At 45.7% G+C, this 21,617-nt stretch overlaps 3 protein-coding genes across 5 annotated transcripts; all 3 read right to left on the bottom strand.

Moving 5' to 3' along the window:
• Nucleotides 1-5,724: 5,724 nt before the first annotated feature.
• Nucleotides 5,725-7,178, bottom strand: LOC100192744 (uncharacterized). Its single transcript, NM_001358545.1, has 2 exons — nt 6,855-7,178; nt 5,725-6,743 (listed from the first exon to the last, which is right to left on the bottom strand). Exons 1-2 carry the CDS (start codon nt 7,141-7,143, stop codon nt 5,902-5,904), a joined length of 1,131 nt encoding a protein of 376 aa, NP_001345474.1. The 5' UTR covers nt 7,144-7,178; the 3' UTR covers nt 5,725-5,901.
• Nucleotides 7,179-7,522: 344 nt separating this feature from the next.
• LOC100384071 (uncharacterized) lies at nt 7,523-11,790 on the bottom strand. Of its 2 annotated transcripts, XM_008647674.3 has the most exons (7): nt 11,216-11,790; nt 10,639-11,104; nt 10,324-10,540; nt 10,139-10,229; nt 8,678-8,749; nt 8,155-8,368; nt 7,523-7,890 (listed from the first exon to the last, which is right to left on the bottom strand). In XM_008647674.3, the coding sequence occupies exons 1-7, from the start codon at nt 11,435-11,437 to the stop codon at nt 7,805-7,807; spliced, it is 1,368 nt and encodes a 455-aa protein (XP_008645896.1). In that variant the 5' UTR covers nt 11,438-11,790; the 3' UTR covers nt 7,523-7,804. The 2 variants fall into 2 exon arrangements, with proteins under 2 accessions (XP_008645896.1, NP_001170142.1); NM_001176671.2 differs by having other exon boundaries at nt 7,547-8,368; nt 11,216-11,560.
• Nucleotides 11,791-11,876: 86 nt separating this feature from the next.
• On the bottom strand, nt 11,877-16,852 carry LOC100194127 (uncharacterized). Of its 2 annotated transcripts, none has more exons than NM_001350298.1 (11): nt 16,136-16,685; nt 15,681-15,760; nt 15,074-15,360; nt 14,611-14,782; nt 14,031-14,144; nt 13,786-13,914; nt 13,247-13,438; nt 13,087-13,173; nt 12,683-12,955; nt 12,484-12,591; nt 11,877-12,402 (listed from the first exon to the last, which is right to left on the bottom strand). In NM_001350298.1, the coding sequence occupies exons 1-11, from the start codon at nt 16,587-16,589 to the stop codon at nt 12,130-12,132; spliced, it is 2,169 nt and encodes a 722-aa protein (NP_001337227.1). In that variant the 5' UTR covers nt 16,590-16,685; the 3' UTR covers nt 11,877-12,129. The 2 variants fall into 2 exon arrangements, with proteins under 2 accessions (NP_001337227.1, XP_008661082.1); XM_008662860.4 differs by having other exon boundaries at nt 11,937-12,402; nt 13,786-13,917; nt 16,136-16,852.
• Nucleotides 16,853-21,617: the final 4,765 nt, after the last annotated feature.

The raw sequence follows: 21,617 nt of genomic DNA on the forward strand, positions 1-21,617 counted from the left end.
TGTTGCTGCCTTTCCAGTCGTTCTTGCCTCATCTCTTGATGCATTTCCAACCGTTCCTAACGCATTTCCTGGCGTTCTTGCCTCATCTGAGCTTGCATTTCGTTCATCGTGTTTGCCATCTATTGTAGCATCTGCATCTAAGCGGCAACCACCGGATCTGTTCTGGCCGGTGGAGGATTTTGAGGATTCATTTCTGGTTGTGGTTGTCTAACAATCCTCTTGCTATGGTGGTTAGCAGGTAGATCGATACCATCTCCCTTCCTGGTATTGACCATCTGGGTTAGAAATATATGGTAAAATAGTTTTGCAAGGGAAATTATTTAGCAGGCAAACAGATAGGCTAGTAGCTGGTCATAAACTGAAGGTTCTTTGGCAGGGCTTTGATCTGTTGTTTTTATGTCTAAATTGGGATAACTAGGCTTATAAGGTGAATCTCCAAAGGAAGGATAGAATCTGTCAAGATGAGATAGATATTCTAATAGAGAGATGATATAGGTTGTCTAACTATTTTATAAACATTTTTTCAATGCCTATGTGTATATGCAGATGCAATTGTGGACATACTCCACAACTCATCGCACTCAATCAAAGATCCAAATCAGACAAGTATCATAAGGACAAATATTCAAGTACATAGATGCCTATAAAAATAGTTTTGTTTTTGTTCCTAAGAGTAGGTCTCCTATTTGTAAAGGTCACTTTAGGTACATGATTTCAAAGTGTGAAATTCACTTTTGTCTTTAGAAAAGAAAAGATAAGAGTGATCAGAATAAAGCAACAGTAGATGAGAAAAGAGTAAGATAAGTTTAGAAAGAATCAGAGTAGCAAAGGTAAGTAGGTAAGGGTTATTCGGTTCTATCTAGGTTTCGTCCTACAGTCAACATCCCTCTGATACCACTTCTGTCACACCCGGGTTTTAGGGACCCGGGCATGGACATAATCACCCAGTGTGCTAGGACCAAGTCTCACACATATGATGACTCATGGTATAGAAACTAATGTTACATCATTAATATATAACGAAGTTTTGTACAAAATAGTTAAATAATTACATCATATGAAGACAACGATCCAGCAACCCAAAGTTGACTGGGAGACGACAACCTAGACCTCTCATGAACTCATCACAACATCCTCCATGTGCCTCATCCTGCGGTACCTTTTCTTGATCTGTGGGGGCTGTGAGACAGCAAGGGTGAGCTCACATACGTTCATCGCTCAACAAGTAGTGGGGAATAATGTGCATGAACTCACCAAAGGTGGGAGGTCATGTGAAGTGTAAGTCTTACCAAAGAGGATGGTTAAAGCTGAGCATTGCTTTAAAAGTTGGTCAAAATTTTATTAGCAGTTACTAAGTATAAGTAGATACCAACCCAATTAAGTAAGAGATCAAGATTAATAACAACACATGTGATGCAATGCATATGACAAATTAAGTTTAATTCCATAAGTTAATCATGTGAGGGTCCGAGCCACTCATGACCGTGAGCACGACTGATATACCAGTTTTACACTCTGAAGAGGTTGCACATATTTACCCATAAGTCGTGTTACCCATTTTTCCATGGAGTTGATCAGACCCCATACACATCTACCAAGGAAGTGAGGCAGGGTACCACTACGAGACCTGTACAAAGTTCCACTAGCTTCAGAAAACCCGCTACAGTTTCTAGGAAGCCCCAATGCAGGGATCCCCCGTCTGACCGCCATCACAGCAAAATCAGCCCGAGAACCTTCCTACACCGACCACTCCCCTACTGCCCTTGCCCTTTCGGGTAAGGTAGTCCTCCACTAGCTTTCCTAATTAGTTAGCCAAGGGCATCCCATACCATCCTTGTGGTAGCACTGTTTTCCCGGGTGGTCGCTCCATGTTCCAATTAACAATATTATCTTATCATGAACAATAATTAAACAACAACATAACTGGAACATGATCATAATGAAACATTAGTTTCCCAAAACCAAGTAGAGCCATAGCAAATCTACCCAATAATTCATCTGTTTGCAAGGTGGGGGATAAACAATGCTAGGGAAACCTATTAGGTCCCATCAAATTAACCTGAGCATGTCACATTGATTAATAGCGAATATTATTAGGTAAAAAAGGAGTGATCAAGGGCACAACTTGCCTGGGACTCGAGATTCCAGGTACCAGGATGATCTTCAGATTCTCGTGACCTCACTGTTATTCGTAATAATACAAACAAACATGATATAGACAAAATTAACATCACACCAAACACAAGAACAAAACTATGTAAGAATATTCTACGCGATGTTATGAGATCGTAGGTTCGAGAACTACCAAAATCGGAGTTACGATTACAGAGTTATGATTTACTAAAGATTTAAATGTTGTATACAAAAGAAATTAAGTGCATAATTTCTTCTATGTTTCATAACAAAATAGAGTTACCAAATAAATAACAATATTAATACGAATTTATTGCAACTGGAATGGATTAATTTGGACTTAAAATAAATTAAATATGAATTAAACAAGTTTCTAGCATTATTTTTATACTAAAAACTCATTTTCTATATTAATTTCTTCTATTTATTCGATGTATGGACTGGGGACACTATTCTGCGAAAGGTCAGGGGCTAACGTGTAAGAAAACAGGACCCGCGTAAAACGTTCCCTAGTCTGTCATGGACTGCGTGTTGGTTTGTAATATCCCTAGGGGCTCTTATGTAAGATAGCCACGACAAAGGGGTACGGGCAAACCCCAGCCGCCCGATCTGATCCTAACGGCTAGGATTAGGTTTTCGTTTAAAACGAATCGGTACGCACTAGCAGTCGTAGGATCGAAGATATCCGGCCCGGATCTGAAGTCGTGAAGGGGTATCTACTCATTTATTCCTGGGCGCACATCGATGGATCAACGGCCCAAAACTACCCATGCCATGATGTAATCTCCCTTGCCCGTTCTAGATCCGATGGTCATAAGCAATTGGGGCGAATTGCTTTCCTTATCTCTAATCTCAGTCGCCCATCAGGCAATTGATGGCTGAGGGCGTCTCCCTCGTTTCAGTCGAGCAGAGAGGCGCTGCCCTGCTCCCCGCGATGGAGGTTCGCCGGCGCGTAGTGATCTAGGATTCTAGTGCCCCATCCGTAATCCCTGCTAGTGCTACGCTAAGCCGAGTGAATACCAAGGATAGGGACGGGTACCATATCAGTGGTTAGACCACACAGAAGCTTGCCTCCAATGTCGCGGCGGCTCGGCCGAGAACACCGGAGTTGGAGGACAAATTCTCGGTCACCCACACGACACCACGCCCGGTCACGCCCTCGAAAGTGTTCTACGGGTGATGCCGAACTCTTTTTTACCACTCGCCGAGGTCCCACAGCGACGAGGCTCGACTCTCAACAATGGCAGCTCCCTCCCTGTTTTCTGATGGCGAGCGCAATCAGACTTCAGCACAACCGGGCGGAGGGGTGAGGGGAGGACTTTGTTTTATGCATCGGACAGAAGGGGACTGGCGCGAGTCGTTTGGATTACGCCCATGAATTCCGCAGCACAACGAGCGCCTACATCTTCGCTGGATGCCACACAGCGGACGGTGAAGCTGTTACGATAGGTCATAGAGCCGACAGATGGGCCCTACATGATAGTGGCGATACTCACACGTGCACGCGGATGCAACTGACTATCGCTGGGGCCCCAAGCGTCAGTGGAGGGATGGCGTGGGTCGGATGGGTTGAGGGGAAGTGGGCCACGCGGGCGAATTGGTACCGGGCCGAGCGGGATTTGGCCCAGGGTGGGATTTTCTGTTTTTCTTTTTTTCCATTTTCCATTTTCTTTTCTATTTTCAATTTAAAAGACTCAAACCAATTCAAATTCCTATTTTCAATCACAGATTTCCACATATTAAATACCATCCTAATGTGAATATTATCCCCATTATTTGCATTTATTTTATTTATCCTTCTTCCTATTATTCAATTCTAGGCTTAATTGAATTTTCCCTTCTCATTTTCTATTTTGCATTCCCATTTATGGTTTGGGATTAAATCTTGTTTTCGATAGAATGTATCACAACAACATTATTAGCAAGAGATGTACTTTCTTCATTTTGTTTCTTTATTGGTTACTTAATTAATTTAATACTATCAATTGATTATGAAAAGGAAAGGGTCCTAATAAATTCCTAAAGTTTCAACAATTCTCGAAATACTATCATATATATTTTTATTTCTTTATTTTATTATTTTATGATATATATTTTTTTTCTTCTACCAACTTTAGGCCTTACAAAAACTATTAAAGCGACGGTTGAACCAGTCTTTTTTATGGTTGAATCAGTGAACCTGTCATCGGAAGCATGACCATATATAACAGCTAGGCATCCACTGTGTGTTTTTCTGACGTGGATGACACCAAATTAGAAAGAGACGTACGCGTAGATTACATTTGGGGTCAAGTTAATGAATGAGTACACGCACACCCACTAAATCGATGGAATGTGCCGTACGTCGTAGCTTAATTGGTGTGCTAGTAATTATTGCACACTCGATTGATTTATCCATGCGAACAAGTGGTTGGTAATTGGCATTTAAAAATAATACTAGCTCCGTTCCTGAATATTTGTCGTCTGTTAGTTTATGTTTTGAATTAAAATACGACAAATAAAAAAGAACGAAGTGAGTAACATATTATATCAAGAAGATGATCGTTTTTTTATTTTCCTACGTCCTCCGCTCTAAAATTTGACTATAAAAGTTGGAAACGCGTACATAATAAATAATGCAAAAGAAGATGAGGCTCTTTTAATTGATATTTATAAGTCTATATATGCATAGTTACAAGGAAGAGATGTCATCACATGCACAGCTAGTCTACTTCCTCCTCAGATCAACCTAGTCGATCAGTTCATTTCAGTCTTGCTCCTCCATCAGAATTCCATATATATACTGCCTCATGGTTCGTCAGTACTGCACAAACAACGGCAGGAGATTGAGTTAAGAAAAAGAAAGAAAACAACACAGCTCGTAAGGCAATTGTACACATCCAGCAGGAAAAAAGAAGAAGGACAAGTGGAAAAGCTAGTAAGAAAGTTAATGGCAACTTTATTTTATAAATCGATTAGGGGATCGGAAAGGGGAACCCGAGAGTTACATCATTCTTTCTATCTGTTGTTGTTGTGGCATCCAACATCAACAGCACTAGATATACTCCAAAAGCTAGCTAGCTAGCATTCCTTCCGGCGGCCAGCTGTTTGTTTAAAGCTAGCTAGCTAGCAGAGAGAGATGGATCACTTGTTCTTGCACTCCCTGCTGTCGTCTGTGTATATGATCCGGCTGGCCAGGAATCTATCACTTCATCATCGAGTCGAATCGCATACATATATATATGTGGCTGGTACGACAGTTTCACTTGGTGTGATTTTGCATGCTGTTTCAAATCTAGGTATAAAAAGCTCTCCGATCATCAGTCAGATCAGGTGTGGTACGGTTGAGTGCAAGTCTTTTTGAGACAATTTGTTAACTGCTAATTTTTTAGATAATGATTTGTTAACTGGCTATCTGGCTAGCTATTATTACCTTAAATATAATGCTAGATAAGGATGACAGCGCGACTATTTACGGTAGGTATAGTATAGCCTTTCGAATGTCGGCGTCTTGAGAGATTTGGCCCATTTAAAATGATGTCTGGAAAGTTCAAAATCTATCAGATGGAGACTTGCAGTACGTGTACGAAAGCTTCTTTGAACCCGTATTGTGTGCAGTGCAATCGGATTTCAGTAAGAAAAGCATCTCAGTATATGATTTTTTTTTTGATAGGAAATAAGTGTAACAATGGGCTGCGGTATTTGGAGGATGGGCTCATTTAATTTGGTTGCTGTTGGGTCGATTGGGCCAGCTACCAGAGACAGAGACAGCGAGTACGTGATATATAGTCATGAGAAGAGCACGTGTCCGTAGTTTTGAAAGATGTCGTTGACGATGATCCTGTAGGCTCTCTCTGTTGGGTGGTAGCTGTCGAAGAAGACGTGTTGCGAGACGTCGTCGCAGACGGAGACGAAGCGGGAGTCACATAGCCCCGTGACCTCGATGGTGCCGGTGCCGCAGCATCCCCTGGTGGTCTCGGAGAAGCCGTACTCCTCCCCGCGCTCCATGAGGTGGTCCAGGATGCGGTAGATGTCGAGGAAGACGACCAGCACGTCGGCGTCGGCGTCGGCGTTGTTGTTGTTGTTGAAGGCGGCGATCATCTCCTGGGCCCTGGCGTTGTACAGCAGCGCCGCCTCGTTTCGCTTGGGCTCGCAGGCCCTGGTGGCGAGGCCGCCCCCGAGCGTGCGCTGCGACGGCACGCAGCCCACCGGCGGCATCCCCACGAAGCCGATCCTCCTGGCGCCCCTGGAGCTGACGACCAGCTCGCGGAGGAACTCCTCGGCGTGGCCCACCAGCAGGTCCACGTAGCCCGGGATGTCGTACTCGGCGCTGCGGAACGGCGTGGTGAAGTAGGTGTTGGCCACGTCGTCGGTGCCGGCGCACACCAGGAACAGCGCGCCCTCGATGATCCGCGCCGTCTCGGCCTCGCCGGCGATGTCCACCAGCCTCCCCCGGTACTCGTCGAAGTAGGCGAGCTGCTGGTCCATCGAGATGACGCTGACCACGACGGGAGTCAGCGGGTCGAATCCGGTGGCGCCGGACGCGAAGCTGACGCCGGTGAGAAGGTCATCGGGGCTCAGGTCCACGCCCAGGTAGGGCGGAAGCAGCTGCTTCACGCCGAGCTGCTGGGCTGGGCGCAGCTAGCATGCATGTGTTTAATGTTTGTTTGTTTGTTAATTATATATATAATATGCATCAGACAGACGAGACGACGACGGAGGCATAGCATAGCATAGCATACCAATGAGGTCTGTTGGTATGAGGCCGTTGGAGTAGCGTCCGGTGGCCTCGTGGTTCAACATGTCCATGCCGTAGGGCGGATGGTTGGCCTTGATCAGCGTGTGCAAACCATTGTTGTTCCCCGGATCCACGATGGAGTCGCCGAACACGATCACCGCCGTCACAACCTGCTGCTGCTGCTGCGACGACCACCTCGCCTGCAGCAGCAGCAGCACGAGGGGGAGGAGGAGAACGAGCGGCGCCGTCGTAGCCATGGTCGATCGCTGCCGTCGCCACCACCACCACCGCATACCCTCTCTGCTTATTATATAGTATACAAAAATGCATGTGTGGTTATTGCTGGATGCTGACACGCACGTACCAGGCGGTTGAGAGTTGCATGATGACAGACAACTGCATTGGATGCATGATCACTCACTCCACCTGCCATACTGTTACTAACTAATTCAATGCGTAATGAAACGAATCAAGAGTTCGCATGTCAGATGACAGGGACCCGTATCCGTCTAGTAAACAGCGACGACGATGGCTTGGTTTGGTAGATCAAACAGGACGCGGCTGATTTCAAGTCTGCATACGTGTCTTCTGCTGCTGCTGCAGAACAGGACCACGCAATCTCAGTCTCCATCATTCACAGCCACCATAATACCATACAAGGCCAGCACAGCAGAATGAACAGGGAGCAAACATTATCTAACATCTTCTTCTTACTTTAACTTAACGCCACCACAAAAACAAAACAAGTCAAACTCCCTCACTCTCCCAAGTCAGAAACTTTCAGCTCCTCCATAAAAAAAATAAAAAAAAAACCTGAAGGTCCTACAACATCCATCCCGATGAAGACTAGTTCATCGCAACACCAGAATACCATCCTGTGAAAACAAAGCCGCCCAGGGCCGCTACGCTAGTCTTCAATTGACTTCTTTTTCAGTCTTCAATAGACTTGTTTTTTCAGTCTTCCATGTCATCTGAGGCGCCTCCAGATGTAACCACCGCCTTCCTTCTCTGCTGCTTCACCAGCTGCCCTACCCCTCCGCCTGAATACCACAAGGTAAAGCAAAATCTTATCTACCTGACCCCCGGTAAACACATTCGCCTGTCAGTCTAACACGCCCCTCATGAGTCATTATCACACCTCGTCCAAACCCCCCCCCCCCAACCAACCCCAAAAACCCGAAAAAAAAGAAGAAACTATCATTTGTGCTCTGGCACAAAACCCCTGCAGTCATGGTGTGAAGGCGAGCCACTGTCTTATTGCAACTCCTGCTGACCAGAACTGTCTTCAGCTGCCGGTTCCTTACCAGAAGGCGATCCGTTCTGGACGACATCATGATGGTTCAGCTCCTCTGCGCCAGTAGAGCTAGCGGATTCATGCAGACCCATGCCTCCTAGATGTGATGTCAGGTTATTGACATTAGGTCTTGATACAGATGCTAATCTTGACGGGGCATCAGGATTGCTCTCGCGAGGGATCACCCATTTCTCCCAGTCTCCGTGCTTCCTGATTTTATTATCCTGCATTAACAAACACACAGCGACCTATATAAGCACACTAAATTTCAGATCTCAAAGGTCCAAGTCATTCAGGTTCAGGCATAAAATGTCAAACCACAAATTCCTACCCGTGTCTCCAAGATGGCATGTCACAAATTTGAAAGCACAAACCAAAGGGAATTAAGTACAGCAGGACAGTGCACCAGAATTTTTGCTGCTCCCATGATGAGGGTAAGTAAAGCATGGACACATTACTTGTACAATGATTATCTGTGGGCACCACTAAAGAACAATATTTTCCTGAGATTAAACCTAAACAACAGAATATACCTTCATTTCCAGTACAGATGAGGACTGCACCGTCTCTTTTATATATTGTAGGTCCTTCTTCAGCCCTTGGACCTGCAGAAAACAATGATCAGCATAGTTAGCACACTCCTCAAACATACTCATGATGAAACATATCATGTTTTAAGTAGCGCCCTAGCTTTCCTTCAGCGCCTTGTACAGAAGGTTCGACTAGTGGCAAGGTGGGGATGTGGCTGTACGTAAGGTGCATAGACACAACATTGAACAGAACCAGAGGAGGCAAGATAGAGCAGAAAGGTGATGGATCATAGCATGAACCCACAGACAACAACCAACAGGATGCCTAGACATCATTGTGACAACTATACCACATAAATCATCAATAAAAATATGTGGTAGCACTGTAATACCCAAATAGCGCATTTATACAGGAATGCAAGTAGCAAAGAACCTTCCATGAACTGTCAAATGTATTAATTTAAAACAATAGATCTGTCCCTTCTGTACAGGGATTAACAAAGACAAGTGCTTAATCAAACTAACACATGAATTCAGCACAGGCATTCTAATCAGATTTTGATTTCTTTAGTATTTTAAGAGGGGGTTCTAGGGTCTATGGATGGATATATTTCAGATCACTTGCTCACTGGTTTAGAAACCAAATGCAGTCACTTCCCTTCAAGTAAATCATAAACCATCCAGATCACACAAGATCAGCTTCCACTGATTATTTTTCCCATGAACAAGGCCCGATAATAACAACTACTGTTATGCAGAAAGTATATTTGGATATTAAATAAAGGAGTTCAAGCCAATATAATATGGACCATAGCACATCTTTTCAAGTTAAATCTAAACCATCCAGATCACATATAGCGAAGAGCACATGGAAGCTTAAGATGTCAACAATCAACACCAAAAAGATCACTTTCCACTGGCCATCTGCTCGTTAATGCATAAACATGTTCTTACAATAAAACTAGTATTGTGCCGCAAAAGGTAGATCTGGAATAGAGTAGGAAAGAATTTCAGATATATCAGTCCAACCACAATAATATAAAAAACTAGATAGGTTGGTATCAACAGTTTTAATAACGCTTACGCATAAATAAGGTCATTGCTATTTCAAAATTGAAACACATGAAACGATGATTCACAACATGTGGTGCACATGAGCATGTACTTGTTACAATAAAAACAACGAAGTTGCAGCCTACAGTGACAAACCATTGCATTCAACAGGAAACTGTTATCATTTTTGGGTTAAAAATGAACAATTACTGTTACATATATGGGAGATGCAGCAAGTATGAACTCACTAAAACTGCTCGATCAAACAATGCAAGAGTATATGTAAACATGTTTTACTATAGTAGATAGGGAAGGCCAAAAGGCATAACAAGTGCTAACAATGAACCAGCAACTGAAAAGTTCAATGTTCGACATTACAGCAAGTGGTAAGGGTTAAGTAGTTACGGTCACCTTTTTGAAGCCAGCTATAAGAGATAAATCAACCCAGCCCTGACCATCCATCTGCTGCCTCAGGTACACATCTGAGCATAGGTTCTCCTTGCTGTAGATCAAAGATGATGATGATGATCAACAGAAACACAGCCGTGACCAATTGAAGAATTCAGCAGAGAGTAGTAGTAGATCAATGTGGCGACCTGAAGTAGAACTCTATCTGCTTGAGCAGCTTGACACGTTCCTCTTCCGCATCAGGCTCAGGATCAGGCTGAGGTTCAGGTTCAGGCTGGGCTTGAAAGTATGGATAAGCAGGTGGGCCAACCATAGGAGGCGCAAGAGGCAGTCCCCTAAGAGCCTCTGGTGGTGGTGGCCCATAAAAGTATATGGGGGATACAGGAGACATGGGAGATGGCATGTCTGGAGAGATTTGAAAATAAAACAATCAATGGGTGACAAGATATCAATGCAGTAACCTGGACTAAATTTTGTGCAGCAGAGCTACAATAAAGCTTTACCATGGAACATCATTGGTCCAGCATACGGGCGCATGGACGAAACTGGTGGCGGTGGAGGGCCCATGAACGGTGGTGCGACAGTCATGGGCGGTGGCGGCGGCGCACCTCTCATGTAGTGGCCCATGCCCATCGGTGGTGGAGGGCCACGATAGAATGGTGGCTCGTATGCCCCTCTTCGCCTAGCACCAAAGCCTCCGCCGCTGCCGCCACCGGCACCAGAACCGTGATGAGAAGGCCCAGTGGCAGAGGCAGGTGCGCCATTGCCCCTCCTGCCACCTCCGTTATTATGGTTCCTCTGGGCACCCCTGCCCCCGCCACCGCCGGCAGCATGGTCCCAACCAGCGGCAACGTTCCGGTCAGGATGGTCTCGTGGAGAGTGGTCGCCACCACCGCCAATGCGCCTGGCGGACTTGTGGCGGCCGTGATGGGCGCCGTGCTTTTGCGAACTGGAGGAGTTGGCAACGGCCTAGAGATGGAAATCGAATCGAATAGAATGGGGGCATCCATAACATGATCGAGTATATGATCGAATAATTAAGTGTATCCGTAATAGTAACAAGAGTAGAAGAGATCTGACCGATGGTGCGGCTACGGGCGCAGGTGATGGAGCCGAGGAGTCCGGGAGCTTGTTGCCCTTGGCGGCGTCGGAGAGCGCGGGCCAGTTGTTGGCGTCCATGACGGCGGTGTCGTTGGGGGCGGGGTGCTTCCAGGCGGAGCGCTTGGCCGGGGAGGCGGAGGGAGAAGGAGACGGAGACGGGGAGTGGGGATCAGACGAGGAGGAGGCGGCGGGCGGCTCCATAGCTGGCTAGGGTTTGGCTCCTAGGATAGGATGGATCGCTGCTCCTGCTCCTGCTCCGTTGGGCGGCGGCGATCCGAGCCGAGGGACGCGGGATGCCGTTACCGGATGGGAATGGGAATGGGAATGGGATGCGGCGGCGCCTCTCTATTCCTAGTACCACTTCCTAGTGACGAGACGAGACGATTCCTGCGCTGCCTACTGGACCATCCCAGCCCAGCCCACTCAGGTAACGGGCCCAAGCAGGTGACCGTGAAGGGCGTCCTCCTCAGCGACAAGAAGCAAGACCACCCCAAGGTCTCCAGCAACTACTTGCTCATCATATCTTCTATCCAATCTCCTATTTCAAACTTCAGATCGACCACATGCACCAGCGGTCTAAAGATAGATAGATAAATAGATGTATGTCATTAGGAAACAATGATATTGTTTTGTGTTTGTTGCCAACCAATACGTGTATACATACATTTCTCATATGGACAGATCGACCACATGCACCAGCGGTCTAAAGATAGATAGATAAATAGATGTATGTCATTAGGAAACAATGATATTGTTTTGTGTTTGTTGCCAACCAATACGTGTATACATACATTTCTCATATGGACAGGGCATACAAACCAAACCAAACCAAACCAAAGAACTCACTAAACACCTACGACACTCACTCACTCGATTAGATAGAAGCTCAAAAATCACTTTGCACCAGTGGCAGCAGAATGCACACTTGACCACCATGACCTCCAGTTTCCAAGCCTCCTCGCGTTCTTCCTCACGTCTAGACGAAGCAGCAAGTAGAGAAGAATCCGATATCCGAGCGCCATCAGTAGCAGAACCAGGAGGTTCACCCACTTCGCGTTTGGGGAAGACGAAATGTCGTACGAGCCTCGAACGGCTTGGACACCAGGTATGGTCCTGATCTGTCCAACAGCAAACGATGTGCCCACGTACTCGTTCTCCACCAAGCCCTGTCAAGTTATATATATATGTGTGTGTAAGATGTAACTAACCAGCAGCTTGCATAATGCATAGTAAGTATGGTAGCTTACCTGCACAGCGTATGTGTGGAACGAGATGAAGGACAGCGGGTAGGTCCACACAGGATAAGGCAAGTTTTCTCGTATTCGGAGATACCCAGCCACAAGCATCATGATAACCTGAAACCATGATGCACTTGTATATTCAAAGCCAGCCAGACTCAATCTCTGCGTGCCCAAAGAACACAAAGGGAAAGAAAAACCTACGTACGTGTAGGAAAACGAGAGTTAAGGTGCACTTGTATGTCTCGAGCCAGATGTACGAGATAACCATCATAAGCGCTTCATTTGCCAGCAGGCATACAAAGATGGTGGTCACAAAGTACATCAGGGAGCTGAACTCGTTCCTCAGCCCTATCAGGAAGTAGAAAACCAGCGACGACAGGATGGAGACCAGGAATAGGAAAGGAATGCTTGATAGCAAGTTCCCTAACAGGAACACCATTGTCCCTGAATGCCGATTAGCTTCTTCGTGGGAATAAATCTGCATAGGACAAATAAGCAAAAGAAAAATAATAATAATAATCATCCTAGCATAGACAGCAAGTTTGATTTCATGAGACTTTTAGCTACTTGCAGCATATTTCCATCCTAGGACTTAAATAGGGTATTTACCTTGACCTCATCGATCTGAGCGGGTACTCCAGAAGCACTTAGAAGGATGACAAACGATACAAATGCAAATATCGCAGAAATCCTCACCTGTGGAAACCAAAATGGCCAAATTATAAATCCAATTCGATGAATCAAAACATAACAATGTAACCACACTGACCATTACAGATGATAGTGAATGGCCAATATCGGTAAATATCGTGCCAATTGACACAGCAATAAGCATATACAAGACAAGCCTGATCCAGAAGTACTTCCAATCTCTTGACATAATTAGCAACGATCTCCAGGTCAGAACCACGATTCTTGCTGCATCACTGGCCCTGCCTTTACCTTTTAAGCAAGGACCTTCCTGCAGCGAATCACGTAGAGAAGAAAACAAGATGTCACAGCTCACAATTAGCAAATGTTGTTTATTAAACTATTCTGCATTAGACATAATTAGATGCATGGTTGGGATTACACTACGCCACACCAAATGTCACGGTCGCTGTCCCTGTCTGAATTTGAACCAACATCTTGGAACACGCAACGTTTCAAGATTCATCATGCCAGCCACTCGATTAAAGCCATTCTTTATGGTAAAGTTTAGCATTCCAACACGGGGTGACTCTTCACTCTGACTTCATAAGATACTTTTCGACAATGCAGGATGAAGGGATGAAATCAATAAATCATATACTGACGCGGGGACACTACCTTCTCTGTCAACTTTGCAATCATTGATTCAACTGCAACAGAGTCAGCTGATTGTTTGTATGTTGCTTCTAGTGTCCGAATCGCCACTGCTGTATCCATGCTCACTGACGAAAAATCCCCTTGATCATCCTGCTAATAACTAAAAAGGTTTTTATCTCTTACGACCAAAGCAGACTTCCATCAAATTGACTGAAACTAATTAAGATAAAACAAAAGGTGGATTCAAAATGAATTTTAACATATACCTGGAAATTCTTGCACATGGCTATAATTCTGTCGAAGTCGGTATTGATTGCCCGCAAGAAGTGGTCAGATGGACTTTGCATGATTGGACATGGAAACCCAGCATTCGAGAAGTGCTACAGTAGGGTAGGAAAAATAATGAGAGTCCAGAATAATAAAAAATGCAAAGATAAGAGGAGCATGCATGGATCAGAAACAAAGTGTTCTACAGTAGGAATTAGAAGCACAACAATAGGACTACTAAGCAGCTAGCAGTAAAAAGAGCTATTTTAGAAACTGCTACCTCATGGGTTTGCCACTTTTTAAGGAAACTATTATGTAGCTGCTACTTTACAGAGAGGGTTATCTGTTTCAAGCAGTGTCGGTTGTATGTTGGCATGGCTGTCTGACTCGGCTAATTCCAGAAAATAATAATGTCCAATTATTCATGGCATCAACACTCTATTCCTAGACACTACATAACTCAAGCACTTCTAGCCACACTAAGACACGATAATTGCATTCGAGTGGTAAATTGATAATCAGTTAAAATTACGTGAGCAGAGATAGGAATTGACACCATGTAAAAACAACTCAGTTCACCTGTAGGCAAGCCAATGTTTCTCCAAAGAAGAGTGTGTTCCCATTTGAAAGCAAGCAAATACGATCGAAGAGTCCAAAAACCTCTGTGCTGCTCTGATACATTGTGAATATGATGGTGCATCCTGTGCTTGCGAGTTTCTTCAATGTTACCATTAAGAGCAGCGCAGACACACTGAAACAGGACAAACAAAATAAACGCATCTGCACTCAAATGTGCAGTCACACTCCCATGTACAGGGATGGCATCTACAGAATAGAATAGACAGTACTGCTCTTTTGAATAAGCATGTAACGATTTTTGCAAGAGTTTGTTCTACATCAAATGTGGTGGTGTCATGTGTTAATTGTGTTCGTTCATGACTCGTGTTTGGAACCTATAGGATAGGGATATGATCTGTATGTCACTTTTCAAATACTAGTCATAAAAAAGGCAAATATGCATCGGACTGGAAATGAAAGATACCTGTCAAGATTGTACAGTGGTTCATCAATGAACAAAACATGTGGTCTCATCACAAGCTCTCTCGCAATGCTGACCCGCCTTCTTTCTCCGGTAGGAAGCCTCGTCATAAAACAATTCCCGCCAATGAGTTTGTCAGCATGGTCACCTAATGACATGGCTGCAATAGCATCCTCCACAATTGCCTTTTTCGAAGATAGGAAACCAGGAAGCTGCAGGAGCGCGGAGAAGTATAGCATCTCTCGTACTGTGAGGGATTCAATGAGCACATCGTCTCGGTCAACATAACCCTGAAAGTGCCCCAAAGAGCAGTGGTAAATTTTCCATTACTGTATCATCAACAAATGTAAGCATACAAGCTTATAGAATGACTGGTACTAGTATGGATGAAAGAACATTGTGATTGACCCATGCAAAATGTACTAGCTTTGCTTGATATAAACCTAATTAGTGTACTAGTTGTTGCAAGTTGGGAAAAGTTGTAACTTGCGTTTTCCCTGGATGTGAACATCGTAGTGGGAATCGTAAATGTACCCACTGACACTGATGAAAGCTTTTGAAAGTACTGCTAGTGCCATTTCAGATGCAAAATTAGGAAGAAGGCGCTTACATATGATCCATATGGTAAGGGAGACTTGGCGCCGTTGACAAAGACTTCGCCATATATCCTCTCAGTAGAGCTGAGCCTCCCTGATGGAGTGAGGAAAGGGAAATGTGGAAGTTAAAAGTCAGTGGCTGGAACTATTTGTTAGTACATTCAAACACCCCCTTAGTTGTCTAAAAATTGTTAGTGAAATTAGCTAGCTAACCAATAACTACCTAACTATTAACTAATTTACTAAAATAGCTAATAGCTGAACTATTAGTTAGGGTGTTTGCATGTCTCAACTAATTTTAACCGCTAACTATTAGCTCCAGTATATTCAAACACCTCCTAACTATTAGCTCTAGTGCATTCAAACACTCCCTTGAGCAATAGCATGAATGAAAACGAAAGTTCATGCTTTGGGTACAAAATAGAATAGAATAGAACAGATTTGTGGGAGAGACAAACAGAAAGTAAACCTGCAATTGCTCGGAGCAGGGTGGATTTGCCGGAGCGCGCGGGGCCCATGATGACGGTGAGAGTGGCCGGCAGCGCGTAGCCGTTGGAGCTCTTGACGAGGCGGTCGGAGAAGCGGTTTGTGGCTGCGGCGAGTGAGGAGACAGTGAGGTCCTTCCAGACGAGGGTAACTCCGGCCACCTTCCGGTCGCGGCATGCAGCAGAGGCGGAGGAGGACCCTTGGGGCAGGGAGGGCGAAGGCGAGGGGTAGGCGCTGCTCGCAATGGAAATGGAGGCAGAGGCGGCGGTGGCGAGGTGGATGGTGTCGTCGGGGTGGATGTCGTCCCAGTCGGGGGAGTCCTCGAAGGAGATGGGGCGGCGGAGCGCGCCGGGCTTGGGCAGGTAGTAACGGCGCGCGGGGCTGCTGGCGGAAGAGGAGGACGAGCGATATTGGTCGGAGGACGCGACGACCTCCATTGCTCGCCTCGACCTCTCCTTCTCTCTTCTCCTTTCCTTCCCTGCTGGGTTTGTGCTGGGCAGGCTGCTGGCTGCTGCTCTGCCAAGGCTCCAAGCTAGCTAGGAATGGGACGGTGGGTGGCGGCCATTGCACTGCATTTGCCAGGCGTTGGCTCTCCCTCCTGGCCTTCTCACTGCTCAGTGTCTTTACTGCTTTGCTTTGCTCTCCTATGCTCTCTTCGCCTCTTTTGCTTTCCGACCGCTTTTGATTTTCACAACTTTTTTAAATCCATTCTCTTTTGGGTTGGCTTCCCGACCACCATTATTTGTACAGCATTCTTCCAGCAATTAAAGTAAGCTTTGGTCTAGGATAGTTTATTAGATGTTAATCTCGAAGATATTAAAGACATGTTTATTTACCCTCTAGATTATATAATTCAACTTAATTGAATTTGTTCTTTTTGCATCTGCTGATACTATTTCTACAGTTTTTGTGTCTATAATCTAAACGGTTTGCTTTAATCCCAAACAAACAACTCCAATAAGTTGAGAAATAAACAAACAATATAGATTATTGAATGGATTATGAAATCTAGATACTTAAATTATGATAATCCATAAACAGGTCAATAGGTGTTTATATAATCCATAAGTTGGATTATATAATCTTGAAAGGATATAAACATGGCCTAAATATAGGTAGTTCTATTTGTAGATAATCGATGTTATATTGGGAGTTCAAGTAATCTACGATTCTATAAGCACGTTATTAATTACAACCAATGTGTATGGTATCAAAGCCAAAAAAATCTTTCCTAACAATGTTTATCATATCTTCTTTCCCCTCCACCCCTCTTCACCATGTTAAACATCTCGTATCTCATTGCCACAAACTTTACTCCAATCATCTAAAGTTTACATGTTGAACATCTAAACGCAATGTGTATGGTATTGCATGTTATTTTTACATGTTCTTAATATTGTCAAACATCTTTTTTCTTTTCATAAGTTTCCACATGATAATAATGTATTCATTCAATTTCATCATCTCAAAGCCATTATTCTAAGTTGCGTTTCTTGGATCTCCTCTCCTCTCAAGTAACCGAGTGGATCTGATAAACACCGGTCCCTTATATGGATGGTTTAGATCAGGCTATCTCCAGCAATGTCCCCTGAATTTCATCATTTAAAAAAATATTATCTGTACTTTACAGCACTCTCTAAATGATTCCGTCTTCTGTATCTTCTCTATCTCCAACAACATCCCTTAAATTCGGTCTCTATATCTCACTCTCTAATGTACAAACTTACTTAATATAATTTATTGTTCTATTAAATCGGAACCATCACCTCCACTTTTGACTCCAACACTTGTGTCTCTCCTCACGGCCATCCATCGAGCGAGTGCCTAGTCCTCGCTTCCCAGGCATGAGGCATCCGCGCGTGCTTCACCGCCTCTTCCGGTCGCATGGCTGCCTTGGCTCATCTTTCTAGCGTGCCTCATCCTCGCAGTCGCAGCTGCTGCTTCCCCACTCGTGTGGCTTCTGCCACCCTTCGCGGTGCTGCCAGCTTGCTCGGGGGCCAGCGACGTCCTTGCTCGGGGCCAGCTTGTCTGACGATGTCGCGTGGCTCCGGGAGGAAGACGAGCGAGCACTGGTGGGACCACCCCGGTGTGGCAAGGAGAGAAAACCGGCGTTTAGCAGGTTCCAGAGATCCGTTACCTTTAGGCCTTGTTCGTTTATGTCGGATTGCAACCGGATTTATTCCAGCTAATCAAAGTTTATATAAATTATAGAAGCAATCTGACTCGGAATCGTTCCGACCCACCAATCCGGCACAAACGAACAAGACCTTAGGGTGTGCAAGGACGTCCTCTAAGGGTCCGTTTGGTTGCGGGACAGCCAGGATAGGGACGTCCCCTGTCGTCCTCTCTCGTCCCTCCAATTTTGAGGAACCATAGAGGACAATACTGGATAGTCTTGTCCCAACCCTTGACCCAGAACTAAACAACCTAATTTGAGGGATCGTCTCATCCCATCCCGTCCTGTCATTGTAACCAAACGCACCCTAAATTTACCGGAAGATTTAACGCTTCTTATTGGATGGAGAGAGGAGGTTGTCGTCCGCTAAATTTAGCGGACAAAACCATTTAGGGGTCCTTGTTGGACATAGCCTGAGTGGCGAACACAATGGTTAAGTCATAATTCTTAAAGCGTTACCACCACCTTCCGGACACGTAGGCAACGCCTTATTACCATATGAAGCAATAAAATAGCAGCAAGATGGAGGAAGAAAAAGGGGGAAAAAGAGGGGGGAAAGAGAAGAGAAGATGAGCTCATTTAGATAGTCCACCATTCTAGCCCATATGCTCATCCCTCCCATCCCTGTCTTTAGGGTTTAAACTGTCTTCAATCATCTCCTCTAAATTTCTCCTCCTATACCTTACTATCCCGCCACGTCAGCTATCTCTCTTCCCCTATATCTCGACCTTGTAGAGCGGTTCCCACTAAATTCTTCCTCTATACCCCATTATAATCATAAATTATCATTTTCATACCAATTCACCATTTATTATCATTTTTTCACGACTAAAAAACACTGCCGCACACGTAAACCGAGGGCAGGGGGCTCACTGTCGCACCCCCACATCTGTTTGTTTCCTATAGCCTCCACTAAAACTGTAGCGTGTAGAAGAGCTCAAAGGGGACACTCTGTAGGGATTTGAACCCACTAAACGGCTACAGGGGTAGGGAAGGGGAAGGTCGGCAGGAACCGTTGGAAGCAGTCTTAGCGTTGCCCATCTCTCTTAGACTGTCTCCAGCAACATCCCCTAAATTTCGTCCTCTAAAGGAATATTCCTTGTCATTTACAGAACACTCTAAAAGATTTCATCCTCTATATTTTCTCCATCTCCAGCAACGTCCCCTAAATTCGATCCTCTATATCTCCAAAATTAACCTAGAATATTTTTTATTCTCTCCGCACGTGTGTGTTTGGCGTGAGTTCCCTCTTCCCTCTGGCCGCCGCCGCTGCCTGGCACCTGCACGCACGCCGCGGCCGCCGAGCGCCCAACCGCGGAGCCGCCGTCGCTGCAGGCGACTGGACAGCGTCGCGCCGCCTGGAAGCACGCACCCGCGCCTGCCAGGGCTGGTGCCGCACCCGCGTCGGTCTCCCTGGCCGCCTGCGTCGCGCGCGCGAGGTCGCGCGCCCTGGCCGGGAACCGCGGCCGTGGGGCACGTCCGCCTTGGGGCCGCGCCTCCGACCAGCGCAGGAGCTGCACCAAGGGCCGTCCGGCCGCCTCTGCCTGTCTCGCCGGCGACTGCTCTGTCTCTCTTCCTCGCCGGCGACTGCTCTGTCTCTCTTCCTTCGTCCTTTCTCGCCGGCGACTGCTCTGTCTCTCTTCCTTCGTCCTTTCTCGCCGGCGACTGCTCTGTCTCTCTTCCTCCTCCCCGTTGAGCTATCGCACACAGTCCTCGGTGGCCGCGTGAGCTGCTCCGTTTGTCCGACGATTCGTGTGTTCAACGTCCCCGACGAGTGTCAATCCCAGACGACGGCGACGCTCTTCCTCTCTTCGGCAGTGGGCTGGAGGATTCGATGGATAGAGGACGCACAGGAAATCGGTAAATGTAGCGGGCGAAGGACGAGCGCTATATTTTAGCGGAGACAATAGCGAACGTTGCTGGACGGTTTCCGGACGACTGGAAGCGCTATATTTAGCGTACAGGATCGTTTACCGTCTCCTGCTGGAGACAGCCTTATCCCAAAACCTCCCCACGCTTAGAGATGGCAATGGGTACCCGAAACCTGAAACCCGATGGGTTTTTACCCCATTAGGGTACGGGTTTGGGTCAATTTTCATACCCATGGGTTTGTTAACGGGCATAAATCTATACCCAGCGGGTTTATGGGTACGGGTTTGTTCCTATAGTACCCAAACCCGTGAACCCGTGGGTTTTTTAAACCCGACCAAACCTAGTGCATATTGTCATTTTATTTTATAAACGAACAACAAACTTGTTATTCCTTATTTACTTCATATTTTTTATCAATTGGTGAATGTATCAGTAGTCGGTGAGAGTGTTGCTTGCTTGATATTATAGTTTTTACTAGCGTTATATATGTGGTGGATGGATAACTTAGTGCAAGGTCACTTAATTATACAACTTATTATTTGTATTTCATTCTCTCTACTAATAATTTTTATACCAAATCATGAACTCGTTGTTCATTACATAGATTTTGGATCATGATATCATTAATCATTACGATACTTATTGATTATGAGAAGAACAAGTATATTGGAGATGAAACCCGCGGGTAACCCATGGGTACCCGTTAACCCGATGGGTACGGGTTTGGGCAAAATCTCAAACCCGTCATGGGTACGGGTTTTTTAATGGGCATAGATATTTTTCACGGGTACGGGTTTGGGACGGTAAAACCCAGCGGGTTTGTACCCGTTGCCATCTCTACCCACGCTGCTGCCCTGCTCCTTCACGTTGTCGCCTTGCTCTGCTGCTTCTTCACGTCGTCGCCCTGCTCTAATGCCGCCGCCCAACCCTTCGAGCTCCCTTAAAAGCCGTCGCCGGGACGTAACACCGCCGCTCATCCAATGCTGCCACCCTCTCCTCTAAGCTTTGTCCAGTCTGCTTCCCCTCCCTCCTCCTTTCCTCATCTCATTATCCATCCCATTCTGTATGGCGATGGTGGACGTCCAGAGTTTTTTTTGGACGCATGAACATGTAGGCGACGCCTTAAAAACAAGGGTTAGAATAGTAAAAAGAGCGTGATGCAAACAAGCGGCACGGAAAGAAACAAACAAACCCATGGCCATGAGGAGGCTGTGCTGTGCTACATCTGATCCAACTCCAACTGGGTGTCTGGTTCTTCTGCTGCCAACTTCACCTCCTCTGTCAGCTTGCCTGTCTACTCTTGCCAAGGTCCTAGCAGCAACTCAAGCAAAGCCTTTTCGCCCTTCAACCACAAGCGATCCGTCGATGCTCTGCCGGTGTTGTCATGTACCATTGGAAACCGCTGCCAGATCGTAGC

Source organism: Zea mays, chromosome 1 (genome assembly GCF_902167145.1).
Source record: "Zea mays cultivar B73 chromosome 1, Zm-B73-REFERENCE-NAM-5.0, whole genome shotgun sequence".
Taxonomy (NCBI): Eukaryota; Viridiplantae; Streptophyta; class Magnoliopsida; order Poales; family Poaceae; genus Zea; species Zea mays.